At 39.9% G+C, this 17,129-nt stretch overlaps 2 protein-coding genes across 5 annotated transcripts; one reads left to right on the top strand and one right to left on the bottom strand.

Moving 5' to 3' along the window:
- Window positions 1–423: 423 nt before the first annotated feature.
- LOC119728540 (macrophage migration inhibitory factor-like) lies at window positions 424–5,317 on the bottom strand. 3 transcript variants are annotated; one of them, XM_038200832.1, is made up of 4 exons: window positions 5,297–5,317; window positions 3,032–3,159; window positions 2,442–2,611; window positions 424–716 (listed from the first exon to the last, which is right to left on the bottom strand). In XM_038200832.1, exons 2-4 carry the CDS (start codon window positions 3,137–3,139, stop codon window positions 626–628), a joined length of 369 nt encoding a protein of 122 aa, XP_038056760.1. In that variant the 5' UTR covers window positions 3,140–3,159; window positions 5,297–5,317; the 3' UTR covers window positions 424–625. The 3 variants fall into 3 exon arrangements, with proteins under 3 accessions (XP_038056760.1, XP_038056768.1, XP_038056752.1); XM_038200840.1 differs by lacking the exon at window positions 5,297–5,317 and adding an exon at window positions 5,074–5,158; XM_038200824.1 differs by lacking the exon at window positions 5,297–5,317 and adding an exon at window positions 4,485–4,765 and having other exon boundaries at window positions 426–716.
- LOC119728529 lies at window positions 5,093–14,837 on the top strand. 2 transcript variants are annotated; one of them, XM_038200812.1, is made up of 8 exons: window positions 5,093–5,303; window positions 8,200–8,240; window positions 8,671–9,038; window positions 9,087–9,248; window positions 9,508–9,606; window positions 11,213–11,364; window positions 12,083–12,125; window positions 14,650–14,837. In XM_038200812.1, exons 1-8 carry the CDS (start codon window positions 5,110–5,112, stop codon window positions 14,833–14,835), a joined length of 1,245 nt encoding a protein of 414 aa, XP_038056740.1. In that variant the 5' UTR covers window positions 5,093–5,109; the 3' UTR covers window positions 14,836–14,837. The 2 variants fall into 2 exon arrangements, with proteins under 2 accessions (XP_038056740.1, XP_038056730.1); XM_038200802.1 differs by having other exon boundaries at window positions 8,671–9,248.
- The last annotated feature ends 2,292 nt before the right edge of the window (window positions 14,838–17,129 follow it).

Genomic DNA, 17,129 nt, shown 5'->3' with positions numbered 1-17,129 from the left:
TTTAATGTAAACGATTACCAATAATCCAATAAAATGTTTAAAACGGGTTATGGTTCTTTAACGCTGACTTGTAAACTGGTCAATCATAAGTCAATCACAAGTCAATCACAAGTCACGTTTCAAGTAACTGGATGAACAATGATAAAGGGACGACCAATCGACCATGACACTGTTCATTTGAAAAGATTGCAACGTGAATTGAGATTTTCAGGAAAATGCCATTCAGTTTAGACATCTTCTGTTAAATGTGAACCCAAACATCTGCTCATTGAAAACTTGTGCGAAACGTTTGCTCATTGGTGTACTGCCATGTAGAAGACAATGAATCACCAAAGAAAAGAAATTTACAACAGCAAAGGTTCCCAGGGGCGGATCCAGGAATTTTTGCAGGGGGGGGGGTTTCATCAGCTTATGAATATAGAAATTTGCATTAGCATAAAAAGCAAAAAGGCACCAAAACCTTTTTGAAAATGTAAAAACGAAAATTCAAAATAAAATTAATGGGACACTAAGTTGCATTAAAAAAAACAACATATGGGTCGGTCAATTAATTTCTGCTCAGCCAAGCTAGCAAATTCTTGATTACCATTGGTCGCTAACTTGCTTTTATCACCATTATCACCTTTTATTTACCAGCAGCTTTCTCAAGACCAAAAATGGTGTTTCCTTGAAATCCGACGTTGTCTTTGGCCAGGTTCGTAAAGGTTATGTACATCCTGGGAACAAAACACAAGAAATGAATTAAAGTGCATATTCATGTCAAATACACTCCACACATTACAGAACCCCCACCCCCTTTTCTGATGACTTGTGATATGACTTTTGATATAGGACTTGCGAATGACTTAATTGTGATATGATTTATGATGTGAATGGTGATATGACTTATGATGTGACTAGTGCTATGACTTGTGATATAGCTTGCGATTGACTTGTAATATGACTTTCGAATTGACTTGTGAATGACTTGTGATATGACTGGTGATATGATTTGTGATATAGCTTGCGATTGACTTGTGATATGACTTTCGAATTGACTTTTGATATGACTTGTGAATGACTTGTGATATGACTTGTGATATGACTTGCGATTGCTCTGCGATATGACTCACGATATGACTTGTGATATGACTTATGATACGACATGTGAATAACTTGTGATTTGACTGGTAATTTGACTTGTGATATGACTTGTATTATGACTTTTAATTTGACTGGTAATTTGACTTGTGATATGACTTGTAAATGACTTTTAATTTGACTGGTAATACGACTTGCGATATGAATTGATTGAAATATGACTTGTGATATGACTTGTGATATGACTTGTGATATGACTGGTGATATGAATTGTGATATGACTTGTGGATGACTTGTGATATGGCTTGTGATATGACTTGTGATATGACTTGTGATTTGAATTGTGATATGAATTAAGACTGACTGGTGATATGATGTGTGATATGACTTGTGATACAACATGTGAATAACTTGTGATTTGACTGGTAATATGACTTGTGATATGACTGGTGATATGATGGTCATATGATTTGTGATATGACTTGTGATAATATGACTTGTGAATGACTTGTGATATAACTTGTGATATGACTTGTGATATGACATGTAAATGACTTGTGATATGACATGTAAATGACTTGTGATATGACATGTAAATGACTTGTGATATGACATGTAAATGACTTGTGATATGACTTGTGATTGACTTGCGATATGACTTGCGATATGACTTGCGATATGACTTGTAATATATGATTCATGACGTGACTTTGTGACGTGACTTGTGATGTGACTTGCGATATGACTTGTGATTTGACTTGTGATATGAATTAAGACTGACTGGTGATATGATGTGTGATATGACTTGTGATACAACATGTGAATAACTTGTGATTTGACTGGTAATATGATTTGTGATATGACTTGTGATATGACGGTAATATGACTGTTAATATGACTTGTGATATGAATTGTGATATGACTTGTGACATGACTTGTAAATGACTTGTGATATAACTTGTGATATGATTGGTGATATGACTTGTGATATGACATGTAAATGACTTGTGATATGACTTATGATTGACTTGCAATATAACTTGTGATATGACTTGTGAAATGACTTGTATATGACATGTGATATGACTTGCGATTGACTTGCGATATGACTTGCGATATGACTTGTGATATGACATGTGATATGACTTGCGATTGACTTGCGATATGACTTGTGATATGACTTGTGATATGTCTTGTGATATGAGACTTGCGATATGACTGGTGACGTCAGGATATTTGACTTGTGATTTGACCTGTAATTTAACACTGGCGCCCTCTACCGGCATGTGTAAAGCCAATTTAGAGAAACGCTGGCAAGATTCTTTTTACTTCCTTTTCATAAAAAGAAATAATATACACACCTGTCGGGTTTGACGCCAAGCTTGCCCAGAACTTCTGTTATGACTTTGGCATACTTGATGTTCTCATTCTGTGAAATCTTGCCAATACTCTTCATACTGACAAGGGCGCACGGGTCGGTGGAACCCCCAAATGCCATGAGCTGTCCTGCGTTCAAACGCACTGCAACTTGCTACAATAGGGTGGGAAATACAGGAACACATAACTGCTAAAAAGATTGGAGACCTGTTTTTTTTTTGCCAGTTAGGTTTAGCCATTACACATATTATATAAAACATTTAAAATACAACATCTTTGAAAGAGAGTGTTCAGTGCGGGACATAATCAGGACTGCCTTTGAAATAACATGCAGATACAACAGTGTCAAAATTCCAAGTTGCCTTCATGTTGAGTTTGACAATTTTAACAACAAAGAAGGGGAAATGCTATACACTGGGGATAAAGGGTAAAAGAGTTGTCCCCCCCCCAAACCCCCCCCCCCAGATTAAATGTTTTGATGTTATTATAGCACTCTTGCTCATGCATTCAGCTGTGAAACTTTGAAAAAGTGACTATTTGGAAAACGTTTGCTCTTCAAAACTACCACCCTTACCTGCACTGGCTTGCCAATCATCTCGGAGATAGTTTTAGAAGTGTCCACCACAAAGTTTGATGGAATATTTGCTACCTTAGCATTGGTGTTGATCTCGAACATCGGCATCTTGACAATTTTGGACGATTCTAGAGAAGCCAGAAAGAGTTTTAAATGAGTCAGATTTAAATAAGAAAGAAGTTGAGTCAAACCTTGGCAGCTGTTATGCCCGAACTACATGTATAACAATGGTTCCACATTTCAGGGACCAAAAAAATCCTTGATTTAAATCCACTAGTACACTGTACGGACCCAAAAATCCCTACTTTTAAATCCACTAGTAATGTGGTATACTGGGATCACAATTTGCCAATTTGAAGGGGGTGGGGTTTAAACTTTAAATATTTAGGGAGTGTTTTGACATGGAATGACCCCATTGGCCAACTGAAGAGCAGATTTCACAAAATATCACGAGTCTTGGCCATGTTGGCTCTATAGTCTTAGCTTGAGTAACTCCAGCTCCAGTGCTAATCAGGAATTCAACATCATATGAGCTGGGGCTAAAACTATGTTGTAGATACTAGTAAGAGGCCCTAAAAATGGGGACTCTGTATCTGTATCATGTAAATGGTCTTTTTTTCCCTCTATTGATCCAAACCCAGATTCTAGAATTAGTAGACATAGTAGAAGGCACCTCTCATTATTAACAAGCGGTGCCTTTATTCTATTTCTAGAAGTACCATTAAACATATTGACGTATGCTTTTTGGAATCTGGGCTGGGACACTAGAGGGGAAAAGGACCATTTTTGTGATACAGATAAAAAGAGTAATTTTAGGGCCTCTTTTAGTCTTAGAATCATAGTTTTAGCTCCAGCTCTATGTCAAATTCTGGCAGCATTGGATTTGGAGCTGGAGTTAATCAAGCTAAAGTCCCAGCAACTAGGACTCTATGAATCGCCTTTTTTTTAAATTTGGACATGGTCTGGCATGTCTGGGGATTAATAATAGATACTATAGACTAGCCCGATCATGTCCAAATGAAAAAAGGCGATTCGTACTTTAGGCAGGCTAGGCTAGGCCTAGTACTACTACTACGTAGGCCTACTACTACTTATTCCTCCATGGTACTACCATGGAGTATTCCTCCATGGTACTACATTCTAGAATAGAAGGCACCTTTCCATTAGCGGAAAGTAGTCCCAGTAACTAGGACTCTACGAATCGCCTTTTTTAACATTTGGAGATGGTCGGGCGATAGTAGGATTAGGCCGACCATCTCCAAATGTTAAAAAAGGCGATTCGTAGAGTCCTAGTTAAAGCGGAAAGGTGCCTTCTGAAGTAGCAGGCAAGTACATGTAGCTTGAGTAACTCCTGACATGTTCATCAGGAATTCACATCTGCTGGAGTTACTCAAGCTGTAACTTGTAAGGTCCCCCTACCAATAGAAAAAACCATAAATGCAAAATTACGTACCTTCCCCTAGCCAGTTAATACCAAGTATGGCCTACACTTGTTTTGCTCTTTCATTTTTATAGCTCCTTGTATTTTCTGCCTTGTCATGTTGGCAACGCGAACGGGGGGGGGGGATTTTATTTGTGTACAGTGTACACACTGCTACTTAGCGAAAGTTGATGAAGCTGGACTTGTAGTTCTTTTCAGAAAATGGCCCGTGTGTAAGCTAGGTACTAGGTAGCCCAGGATGGACTCCGTTGTGTACACGCAATGCTACGAAGACGTCGTCCAACCTGGGCTAGGTACTAGGTAAATAGCAACAGGTGCCACTGCACTTGCTGGGCACGTGCACATGTCACAACGATCGCGCCATTTGACACGGGATAGTCCATAATTAGACAGTGGGGGAAAATGGTTGTTGAATTTTTAATATTGAATATTTAATTCTATATTTTCAAAGATATTTTCATCAATATTTCCCTTACAATATATAATTCTTATTTTTTTTTTTAAGTCTCAACTTAACAATGAGTAGATGGAAATATGAGGGAATGCATTCGTAACTGTTGTTATTCATTTTCAGCGCACCCCGTTTTTGAATGATAGCTACCTCGAAAGGTCAAGTGTCACGCCTGCAGAATTAGAAATGAGTGACGGTCGAGATGCAGACGGGTTCACGTTAGTGGGCAGAAAAAGGCGAGGGAAAACGCCCACTTTTGCACAAAGTGAGAGAAGTTTTGTCAGGGAGGAAAGCCATGACAACCTCAAGATTGTTCAGAGCATAGAAAGTGGCAGAAACGTTGACAAAGCGGTTGTCGAAAACAAAATTTTACTTGCTAGGTAGGTCGCTTGTTTTGTTATTGTCAGACCCCCGGCCCTAGCCCTAAAGCTACGCGGTCCTATTTCTACGCACTCGCGTGTGACAACGTGCGCGCGTTGCAAGCGTTACCTGCGCATATTATAGAGGGTCGAGGCGTCGAGGATATGCCAACAATAATGACGGGTCACACTAGTAGTACAGCGCAGAGCCTCATTTAACATACTAAAGGCGAGTTGGCCTGAGGGGTAGGGCATAGGGCAATGTAGCTCCATAAATGTGGCCTATTTACTGGACTGCCTCCGTAAACATAGGCCACACATCCACATGTACAAAAACGTGTCGACTTTGCCAAATTTTGATTTTCACATTTAGGCTTACTTTGTAGGGTTTTTTTTGCTTTAGAAGCATTCTCACCCTCTATATTAGCCCGACTGCGTCTGGCCGTACAGTACTATCGCAAGCTCTGTAGTACGGCCAGACGCCCGATGCTTCCACAGAGACTGAATTTTGTTGGCCGCCGATGTAGCGATTTTGCTACATCTTTCAATCGCGATTATCTTTTCATCCAGGACACAAATTTCCAAAGTTAAGATTCGTAGTCGTAGAGCAACTCATACCTTTTCGAAAAAACGTTGTTTGGTCTCAATATTTTCATCCATCTGGCCACAAGACGAATTTCAGTCATCAGATTCCACAAATATCGTCCCCCATGCGATCCCCCATGCGATTTCAAAATGGCGGCCGCGCTGTAATGTATGCAATATGCAGGCCCGCCCGCGCAAACTCATGAATATGCATAAACAGTCTGTGACGTATGACCTCGTGTTTTTGGACGTGCGTGCGGCGGGGCCGTACGTCCAAAAACACGGTCTACGTCACAGACTGTTTATGCATATTCATGAGTTTGTGCGGGCGCGCCTGCATATTGCAACATTACAGCGCGGCCGCCATTTTGAAATCGCATGGGGGATCGCATGGGGGACGATATTTGTGGAATCTGATGACTGAAATTTGTCTTGTGGCCAGATGGATGAAAATATTGAGACCAAACAACGTTTTTTCGAAAAGGTATGAGTTGCTCTACGACTACGAACCTTAACTTTGGAAATGTGTGTCCTGGATGAAAAGATAATCGCGATCGAAAGATGTAGCAAAATCGCTACATCGGCGGCCAACAAAATTCAGTCTCTGTGGAAGCATCGGGCGTCTGGCCGTACTACAGAGCTTGCGATAGTACTGTACGGCCAGACGCAGTCGGGCTACCTCTATATAGGCTAATCAGAAAGTGCTGCCTTTTTCAGATGTCTAATTTTTGTGAAATTTCATGTTGAAATTTTGATACGCAAACGTGTGCAAATGTATCTGGAAATGTCACGAAAAGTGGACATCTGAAAAGGCAGCACTTTCTGATTAGCCTATATAGAGGGTGAGAATGCTTCTAAAGCAAAAAAACCTTACAAAGTAAGCCTAAATGTGAAAATCAAAATTTGGCAAAGTCGACACGTTTTTGTACATGTGGATGTGTGGCCTATGTTTACGGAGGCAGTCCAGTAAATAGGCCACATTTATGGGGCTAAGGGCAATGAACCGAAGGAGTCAGAACTCTTGGTCATGGTTGATTTACATTTTTGACCATTAACAATACATTCCAATCTCTAGGTAAGGTCCATAGCTAGTGTGACCGTAAGCCTGAACCATTCATAGCTCTCAGCAAAAAGTTATGTTGCAACCTGACGCCACTTCCGCGATTGTGTACAAAGTCTATGGAGAGTTAAGAAAATGGAAAGAATGTTGGAACCTGACGCCAAGTTCTGCGATAGTGTGCATGGTCTATGGAGAGTCAAGGAAATTTTCTTAACAAAATTTCCTAACAAAATTGGAAATGTTTTTCAGTCCCAGATTCATGTCTTATCATTTTTGCAATGACTGACCTTCACTGAGATGTGAAGGGAAAAAAACAGCATAAAGTAAAAGTATTACATTAATTTAAGTTATCCTGCCTAAAAAAACAAACATTGATTGACCTTAAGTAGGTTACATCATGTTCTAGAAATGCAGTTTAAGTACTCCTAGAACTATGAGGCTCCACGTAGTGGAGCCTCATAGGTTCAGAAGCCCGCAAAATTGTTGTCAGCACAAAACACTAATTAAGTACAAAAACGTCCATCCCAAGCAGGCCGTTTTCCACAGAACCGCTGCACAGTTTGCCCCTAAACTCCATACAATACCTCATGACATACTCACGTTATGTGCACCCAACAAACATCGGTGGATTCTGTCTGTTTTTCGGCAAAAATGATGAAAAATATGCCCTTTCCGCACTGAGCCAACCTAACACTTGAAACGAGCACGCGTGCAGAATGATCGCAGTTATTTTCGGTTCGATCGCTCGGAGCGCGCCGCGGGGGGTACGTATTTGCACTTGTACGCATGCGCATACTATCGTTCCGCTCCTACACCATACCCCCCGCGGCGCGCTCCGAGCGATCGAACCGAAAATAACTGCGATCATTCTGCACGCGTGCTCGTTTCAAGTGTTAGGTTGGCTCAGTGCAGAAAGGGCATATTTTTCATCATTTTTGCCGAAAAACAGACAGAATCCACCGATGTTTGTTGGGTGCACATAACGTGAGTATGTCATGAGGTATTGTATGGAGTTTAGGGGCAAACTGTGCAGCGGTTCTGTGGAAAACGGCCTGCTTGGGATGGACGTTTTTGTACTTAATTAGTGTTTTGTGCTGACAACAATTTTGCGGGCTTCTGAACCTATGAGGCTCCACTACGTGGAGCCTCATAGTTCTAGGAGTACAGTTTAAGATGTTGCATGTAATTCAAGGGGAAAGGATTTTCATTTTCAGCTGGTTTTTTTTTTATTTTAGTGATTTAATCCAATACTTTAATGATTTCTTTTCGCAGGGACGAATTGCAGATTAGTGAATTTTATAGGATCTTTCGAGGCAAGTATATGTTTTATTTCAAAGATGTGATATGAAATAATAATTCAACAAATCTTAACATCAATAGATTATCTGTCTGTTTACTTTCTTGTTACGAAGCTAGTAATGTGAGTTTGTAGATAAAAAAAGTGTTCATTGTCAAATACATGTAGTGATAAAGAAAGTGTTTTGTTGTAGTATCATGGTACTTGGTTTGCTTGTTAGTTTAAAAAAAATATCAAGTAAAAATTGCCCAACTTGTTCTTTAATTGCTTCAAAAGTGCAGTTTGTTCAAGTGTTTGAAATGAGTAACTTTCTTCACCCTTAGTTTAGTAAACTGCATCACAGTATAATATCTGAAAAGAGAAATCATTATTTCCAATAAGTATGCAAAGCTGTTGTAATAACAAAATATTAAATACTCTTTCTGCTTCCATCCTTTGCCTTGCAGTGTCACTTTTTGAAAGTCTGAAAGAATTGAGCACGGCCCTGACTGAAAAGGGCAATGTGAATATTACAGACGAGAGTCACGAACAAGCAAGCCCTTCGCCAGAAACACAATCTAATGTTTTTCAAGTCCTGGAAAGTTCCCCCAGAAACTTACTAGATGGTGCAGATGTTGGACCGAGAACAACTTCATGTCCAGAATATGGTGAAGATGAACAGCTTTCTATCCGGACAGACTGCAACAAGGATGCCCAGAAATTTTCCTCAAATATTGGTCCGACTTCAAAACTCGAAAGCAGTAGCTCTGAAGACGGATTCTTGGGTGACCTGAGAGATGAGGTCACAAAGGTCAAGGGTCAAGCCAGCGCTGAGGTCACGGGTCAACCCAGTGGTGAGGTCAGGGGTCAAGCCAGTGGTGAGGTCAGGGGTCAAGCCAGTGGTGAGGTCACAGGTCAAGCCAGTGCTGAGGTCTTCGGCCAGCCAGTGCAGATAGTAGTGTGTTATGGACTTGGCAACTTTTCAGACTGTGCTATTGCGAGGTACCAGCTGGCTCTGCTGCTGCTCATTTGTGACAGCCTGAAGGTAAATGCTGTTGGGTACCAGTGTAAAAAAACAAACTTGGTTGTCTTTACAAATTGAAAAGAGGCAGAGAGTTTTTTGTATCAAAGTCATGTCTTTATTATAATTTGTTCACGAATGTCATTTAATTTCCTTGTGACACAAAATTCAAGATTCAATTTTATGAATGCGAAATTGCTTTTATATGTTCAAGGCTGTTAGAAGAAATTGTTATGCCTGAAAAGAAAGGCTGCAATTAAACACTAAAATCTATAACCAACAGGTGAAGTCGTCTAACTGCCATTTGTATGATCCAAGATTCACAGCTGAGGAGATGCAAGTACTGATGAGTCTCGGCCTGAAGATTATCCCACAGAATGAGGTAAGACGTTCAAAATATTGGTGTATATGTACATTGTACAGCAATAATTAGGGTTCCAACAAATCCTGGAAAATCCTTGAATTCCAAGCTATTGTGGAAAGTCATGGAAAACCAACAGAATTTCTTTGAAGATTCCTGTTGGAACCCCGAATCATGTGGCACTTGCGGAAAGAAAGTGTTTTCTTTGGATGAGATGTAATCTAGTTAAAGATCTAGTTTTAGAGAATTGACCACTGTGCTCCATCGAATTATCTATACGGAAATTTACAGGTTCTCCCGAAATAAGAAGTTACTTGTATGTTCTTAAATTTACTTTCTCAAAATGGATGTCGTGTGAGTGCCTTTAGCAAGTGATATTTGACAGATGATGTGTGCTGTAACTTGTCCATCTTAGAGCCCATCTCAAGTGGTATCCGGACAAGTTCAGGACAAGTTGCGGGTAGAAACATTCACTTTGTACGGAAGAAGCTCTGCATTTGTCCCAGACATGTTCCGGGAAAATTTTCATCAGCAGCTGCTTGACTCACCAATACTGATAACTTCATTGAAGGGAAGATAGCGGGGAAGTTGTTCATAATCCTGCAACTTATACCTGATGCAATGTCCACAACTTGTCCAGAATTCGTCCCTGATATGAATTGATCGAGACGCGCCCTAATTGCGTTGTCAAAATTGTGTTCGAAGAAAACTTGCAAGTCGTCATGTTTCGTATTGAGGTAGAGCACCAACCTGTAAATTTCTGTTTCCTCCTTACAATTCAAGTGACCCTCTGCTCATGAAAAAAAATCTGCATTTCACTGGAATTACACACCAACAAATTTCACCCGAAACACATTGGACTTATAAGCTCACACATTTTGCAAAGGCTTCAAGCTACATGTAGGTGTATCTTTCTGTTGAGGTTTTGTCTAGCAAGTAAATTGTGGATCCATTGTGAATGGTAAGGATTTATCTTCTTGCAACTACAAGATATTGAAATATTGTGGCTTATCATCATTTGCAATTCAGCTTCGTGGATTTTTGTGGATTTAGGGCAGTTAAAGTTAAAGGGAATGTACATCATTGGCTTTTGCTGTAATTTTCGGAAATGAACTATTTGAGGGGTTAGTATAATTGATCAAATATTGTTACACTGACATTTTTGAAGTTTTATGTTCGAAAAGGTTGGAAAAACCAAGAAAAACAAAAATGTTCAAGTAGTCTGGTTCCCTGACTCCACAAAAGATAAAATGGATCAATTTATAGATGAGGGAAAATTGTAAGGCAAGGGAACCAGTCTAGCTGGCCTGCACCCGTTCATGAACATGTTACCAATAGCAAACAAAATTTGACTGAAAAAATGGTAAATTTGGAGCAGTAGTTGAAAAATAGTTGGGTTTTTCCAACGCTGGTCGGCCGACCACTGTTGGAAATGTATACAAAAATACCATTTTCTCGTAAATAACTTCACACCAGGTGCCATAATTTTACAAAATGCTTGAGACTGTCATTAACCAACATCCTAGTAAGGTATTTCGTAAAAACTTGGTAGTTTTATTTTTCGATGTTTGCAAATGTTGTATATTCCCTTTAAAGCAAAATTAATAATTTTCGGCCTGAATTACAGGAGTGTAAAAGGACAGCTACTGAGCCAACACTCTTCTACATGCCTCACTGCGGCAAGCCACTGTACAACAACTTGCTATGGGCTAACTGGAGTATAAAGGGACTAGCAAATGTCGTCATCATTGGCAACAGCTTCAACAATATTCAAGAAAGGCAAGAACATTATTCAATAATTTCATTGATCATTCATGCGATACTTTGTGTTGAAAATTTTCCAAGAGTGACAAAATTTGCCAATTTTATTTCCTGAAATTTTAATATTTTCCAATATTCCTAACCTCTGGTATCAATAATTAACCCTAACTCCCTAGGCCTTTTTGCTAGGATGATAGCCTCAATCCTGCAAAATCCTCCAATTGGCCTCGTGAAAAAATAGCATGAGTAGCCTCAATCCTGCAAATTCCGCTCATTATCGCTTGAATATGGTCTGTGGAGGGGTGAATCCTGCATAATCCTGCGGCAGTGACTGTCAATATGTTGAGACTTGGCCAGTGACATCCTGGAGCAGTACGGAGGATTTCAAGCATAATCCAGGACTATGCATGGCTGAGCAAAAACAACACAAGGTCTGGCCCAAGACCTTGACAAAGTGCATCCTACACAATTTATGAAATCAGTAACACACTTTTGCCATGTAACCTCAATCCTCCAAATTCCTCAACTTTGGCAAAGAGGATTTTGAAGGATTCAGGGCAGTTAGGGTTAAAAAAAAACTTGATGTTTTCCTGAATTGTTTTGGCCGCTCGCCAAATTTATTCTGAAATTATATGAAACTGGTCACAGTATTGTCATTGGTTTATCATTCATGTTGATGCAAATCGCAGAAAATGTATTCATTGTACTCAATCCAACATTTTTATTCAAATTTCAGATTGCCAAGCCGAGTGTTGCAAGATTTTAGTTACCTACAACAAGTATCCTTTGAGAAAGCTTTCATTTGAGTGAAGGGTCTGTCTAAAACTTAAGGTCCAAAGTCTGAATTTTTTTACCTCGGAGCATTGTATCATTAAGAATGACTTCAAATGTTATTTTTGTTGGGTAGGTAGTTTGCTATTCATAATTGCCTTTGGAGGACAGCTGCATTAAGGAGTGCATTAAAACTGTATAATCATAGCTGTCGGATGTAACAGGGACAGGATAAAAAGTGGACCTTATATGTATAGAATGACGCTGAAAGAAGTTCAGGATGCTTCTCAGAATTAATACCTCTGTTCTGTTCTCATATTTTTCTGTTTCTTTATTGTATTGAGTCATAATCTCAGGTTGAAACAGCCACCTCAAATAACTCTGATTATTATACATGTACCTCTGTCTTGAATACTGTATTATCATTGGCCTAGAATGATCACGTGTTAAGTTTATAAAAAGTCCTAAAACGTGTGGGATATCATGTACATGCTATGACTAGACTTTGAACGTACGGTACCTACGGTGTGAAACGCCTGTATCGTTGGTACCCACGCTATTTTCACCATGTCTTCACACATGAGTGGGAGCAGACGATCAGCTGTTTCGAGCACGCAACATGCATGTGAGTTGCCGTTCGATTGTCATGATTGTTGTGTTTACTGCTGTTTGTTTTCGTGATTTTAACATCAAAATCCAAAGAATCCAAGACAGAAGTATAGCAAAACAATTGTTGACGGCTGTGATGTGGGATGTGGCGTTTTGAGCACCATCGGGGCGCAAAGCACCCTCAGTTTTGCCTCAGGTGCTTTGCGCCCCTCGGGTGTTCAAAACGTCATATCCCAAATCACAGCAGTCAACAATTGTTAATTATGTATCGGCTACAGTATACATGAACGAAACTATGAAATCACTGAGACTATAACCAATACGATATGGGACAGAGGAGTACCCCGATCTCCCTATACACACTCCAGACTAATTGTTACCTAACACCTCCCCCCTAGCTAGGTATCTCAAAAGAATTCCTGAGATTCCGGTAGCACAATGACTATGCAAAAAAACTGTTTCCTCTAAACTAGGTGTGCTAAACAGAATCCTTGACTGCGTTCCCCAAAGCAGCCTGCACTCTCTTTTAGCTGTTAGCTTAGTTACGTCATCTTTAGATTATTGCGGTACTGTTTGGGGAGGGGGGGGGGGGGGGGACGGTACACTTCTCATGACAATATTCTTAACAAACGTCTGAAAAGAGTGCCGCAGATAATCCTGAAGTGTACATTCTTAAGTCTAGCAAACGTATCGACTGGTGGAGTTAAGTGGATGTTATTCTCTGAAAGAATGGAGTATAAAAAGGCTATTCTTGTTTACAAATGTATTTAAACAAAACGACTCCTTTGTTTATGAAAAATCCGTTCACGCCACTTATTCAGATTCATGAAACTAAGCAATCCACTGCCATGACACTGCAGATTCCTTTTGGGAAAAAAGAATGTTATGCCTCGAGCTTTGCTGTAACAATGATATGGAATAATGTGCATGTACCGGTACAGTTGAGAACTAATGACTTCTCGAACCACGTTCAAATCTGAACTACGTACAACATTCAGTCATTACTATTTCTGCATTTATGCGAGTATTTTTTTTTTCACTGCCTTCACTGACTATACAAATATAAATCTGTGCTGACTTACAGAGTTAACAAACTTGGCTGCCATAGTAATGAGCCGGATGAGAATTTTCCCGTTTTTCTCCCAAAAGGGTTTTTACGGTCCCCCCAGACCCCCCCCCCTACATCAGCGAATGTATAAAGATATATTTTTTCCGATGTCTCAAGAAAGAAATTCTTTGTGTTCACTTGATTCACCTTGGGCCTTTAGAAAAGTCTGTTGGCAATATTGTTTCAAACTGTACATGTTTCTTTGTAATAGTTGTACAGTATTTATAGTACATGTACATGTACTTGCTTTACAATCATGCAGTAATCCCCTATGCTTTTATTTCATTGTGTTGTATTGTATTTGTAATGTTCTGTATTAGTGTGTACAGTCCTTCTGATTTGAGGCGTGCTATCACACCCCCACACCATCGCACACCTAAAAGCTTCCTGAGAAGTGTGAATAATTGCACGCCTAAATTTCCCTGGACCACAGATCACACACCTAGAAAATCACACACCTAGAAAAAAAACACACGCCGAGAAAAATCCAGGTGTGCCTTTTTCCACACGCCTGTGATTTTCAAATCAGAAGGACTGTGTAGTCATTTGTAGTGTATACATACTATACAGGGCCCCAATCCCTCTATCCCATATCATGCTACAAATGACAGAAACAGGCAAATGAGGCTAGGTCCAAAACGACTTTTAAGGGTAAGGCTTCAAATGGTTTTTGAATTGGATACACTTCAGTGAAAATCCATAGCCATAGAAAAGTACTGTTTTAGAGTCACAGCCAAAACATAAGAACCTTTTGAGAATAGCTTTGTATAATGTGTTCCTCAATCTTAGCATTCTTTAACTCTCAACCCCCTCAGATTATACGCCACACAAGGGAAGTCTCGGTCAAAAATAACTTCCGCTTTCCGGACATTTTCAACGACACGTCCATTCACCTCTTCCCGTCGGAGAGGCTGTGGACCCTTCCCAATGCATTCTGGGATAGGGATGATGAGCCACGCTATGATCCCGATACAGCGATTGAGATCATCCTTAGCAAGTGAAACAAACCACCTGAAGTGACTTCTGCTCAGCAACAGGAGGGCACTGACAATGTTTCTGTGCTAACTCAAGCACGTTGTAACTCATGCACATAAAATCCAAGCAGTCCTTTTTACATTGGAGAATGGAGTGCTGCAAGTACATAATAATAATAATAACTGTATTTATATAGCGCTTTTTGCCAGAGGATACAAAGCGCTGGGGGAGAATGCAACCAAAGCCAGGTAAATGAAGTATATGAACATTATGAGACCCGTTATGTAGCACCTTTTTGCTAGGTGCTGCGGCGCATAATTGCTGCCACTGCCAGAAACACCGGGGCAAGCCCCTCCTCTTAGCGACAAGTGTTACTGGGTTCTTTAACGTGCATTACACAACACACGGGACCTACGGCTTTATGTCCCATCCGAAGGACGAAGCAATAATGGTAGAGTGCCTTGCTCAAGAGCACAAGCACCATGTTCCCATGGTCAGGATTTGAACCCGTGTACCACGGCACACGAGTCGAACACCGTAACCATTGGACCACAGCGCCCATGTATGGCATGGGCACTTGTGATTAGTCTAGGACACCCATGCCAGACCAGCTGGACGTCGCATACGTGCGTTTGGGAAAAGTCTCAAATATTGACTTGTATTTCATCCCTGTTTAATGTTATTGACTCTCTACACGAGTACCTCCTCAAGGGTTACAAAGAGATGGAGTTTGGTAATCGCCCAACACCCTATGCAAACCCTAGATTATCGTTACCTAACACATTCCCCCTAGATATCTCAACAGAATTCCTGAGATTCTGGTAACACAATGACCAACAAAAAGGAGAGGGGGGGGGGGGGTTCCCCCCCTTGTCTCATATCGCGCTACTAGAGTTTGAAGGGACGCTTGGATACATTGTCACTTTAGCCTAACGCTCAATGCAGTTGTACACCAGATTAGTGGGACACAATTTGTACACAAACCAGTCTGTGCACACATACTGAAATTTGTATTCTTGTGGAGACATTTCTTTGTTCTCGTGTACTAAAGTTTTCGAGTTTGAAAGTACAGTTTCAAAATGCTCTTATTTTTAAACCAGAATTAATTTCCTTGGCTGAAATTCAGACTTAATATCCCTTTCCTAAAACTCTTCCATTTGCGACACATCAACCCACCTTGGAAATTCCTAGTTTTTGAGTAAAATCCATACTTCGTGAAAACCTTGTGGAGACGTATTCATCTATAGAAATTGCCCTGTGGAGACGTATACAATCTTTTGTTCCCTATTGTGTGCATGTCTCCACAGGGTACGGTGTATCAGATCACACTTTGTGTCCTGAACATGATTATACATGGGTCCATTGTGTGCTATTTTAAGTGCATATTATAGAGTCGAGGCATGGCTGTGCCCTCAACAGTCAGAATTTGAAGACATTTCAACAGGTGAATTTTTAAGGGCATTGTGCCATTATGTTCATCTATGTTCAAGTGCATAAGTTCCCCTCACATGAGGACTCACTGCTACAAACTGGCCATACTTGATTTGTATTTATGCGTCCAAATGTGTATAGCTCATGTGCAGTCAATCAAACACATTTGTGATGCGATCAAGCTCAATGAGTCGTTTGTCGACCCTGGTCAATTTTTTATTATTTTACAGATTTGAAAAGAGCATGATCTTAGCATTACTGCTGTGAATACTGCATGCGGGTACCATCTTTAGTTTGAAAAATTATGGAAGTCGGAACACCAAGAAATGTGACGAAGTGATGTGATAAAGTGGTCCTATTTTGGCCTGAATCTCCCAAATGAAAATTCCCGACAAACGACTCATGTAGCCTGATCGCATCACATTTATAACAAGGTCCTTGGGACTTTGCAAAATAGCTTGTTACATTGTATATACAACAGGTACCTTGCATTATCAGTAATGAAAAAAACAAAGAAAACCAAAGATTTGGGGCCTAACATTTTCCTTGTATAAGCAGCTTGTTGTATTAACAGTGCTCTTCTTTTCATGGTTGGACTGTACTCTTGTAGCACACAGAATTCCTCAAGACTTCCTGCAGAATATAATTGTGTATTGACATCAAATTTCAAGTTATGTTTTTTGAAACATCATCACAGGTATTTATTGCTCAGATTCAAGCTTTTTAACAACCATTTGAAATAAGTGAAATAAATTTGAAAATTCAAGATACACTTCTCATGCTTTCGACTCTTTTTCTTCTAAATTCTTTTTATTTACAAAACAGTTGAGCATATACTGTTTAATTACAAAGGCAGTTTTCTGTACATTGCAAAAAGTAGGAAAAATCA

This window comes from Patiria miniata, unplaced genomic scaffold (genome assembly GCF_015706575.1).
Source record: "Patiria miniata isolate m_02_andy unplaced genomic scaffold, ASM1570657v1 HiC_scaffold_1, whole genome shotgun sequence".
NCBI classification, from domain to species: domain Eukaryota; kingdom Metazoa; phylum Echinodermata; class Asteroidea; order Valvatida; family Asterinidae; genus Patiria; species Patiria miniata.
The sequence above is the reverse complement of the archived record's forward strand: the minus strand, read 5'-3'. Positions and strand labels throughout refer to the sequence as shown.

What these genes read in the sequence shown, in the direction of transcription:
- LOC119728540 (XM_038200832.1), bottom strand. Translation starts at nt 3,139, where the DNA reads ATGCCGATGTTCGAGATCAACACCAATGCTAAGGTAGCAAATATTCCA. An exon ending in TGATTGGCAAGCCAGTGCAG is followed by an intron (nt 2,612 to 3,031) that starts GTAAGGGTGGTA and finishes ACCCTATTGTAG; the next exon opens with CAAGTTGCAGTGCGTTTGAA. An exon ending in CTTGGCGTCAAACCCGACAG is followed by an intron (nt 717 to 2,441) that starts GTGTGTATATTA and finishes TTTTGTTCCCAG; the next exon opens with GATGTACATAACCTTTACGA.
- LOC119728529 (XM_038200802.1), top strand. Translation starts at nt 5,110, where the DNA reads ATGAGTGACGGTCGAGATGCAGACGGGTTCACGTTAGTGGGCAGAAAA. An exon ending in ATTTTATAGGATCTTTCGAG is followed by an intron (nt 8,241 to 8,670) that starts GCAAGTATATGT and finishes TTTGCCTTGCAG; the next exon opens with TGTCACTTTTTGAAAGTCTG. An exon ending in AGATTATCCCACAGAATGAG is followed by an intron (nt 9,607 to 11,212) that starts GTAAGACGTTCA and finishes CCTGAATTACAG; the next exon opens with GAGTGTAAAAGGACAGCTAC.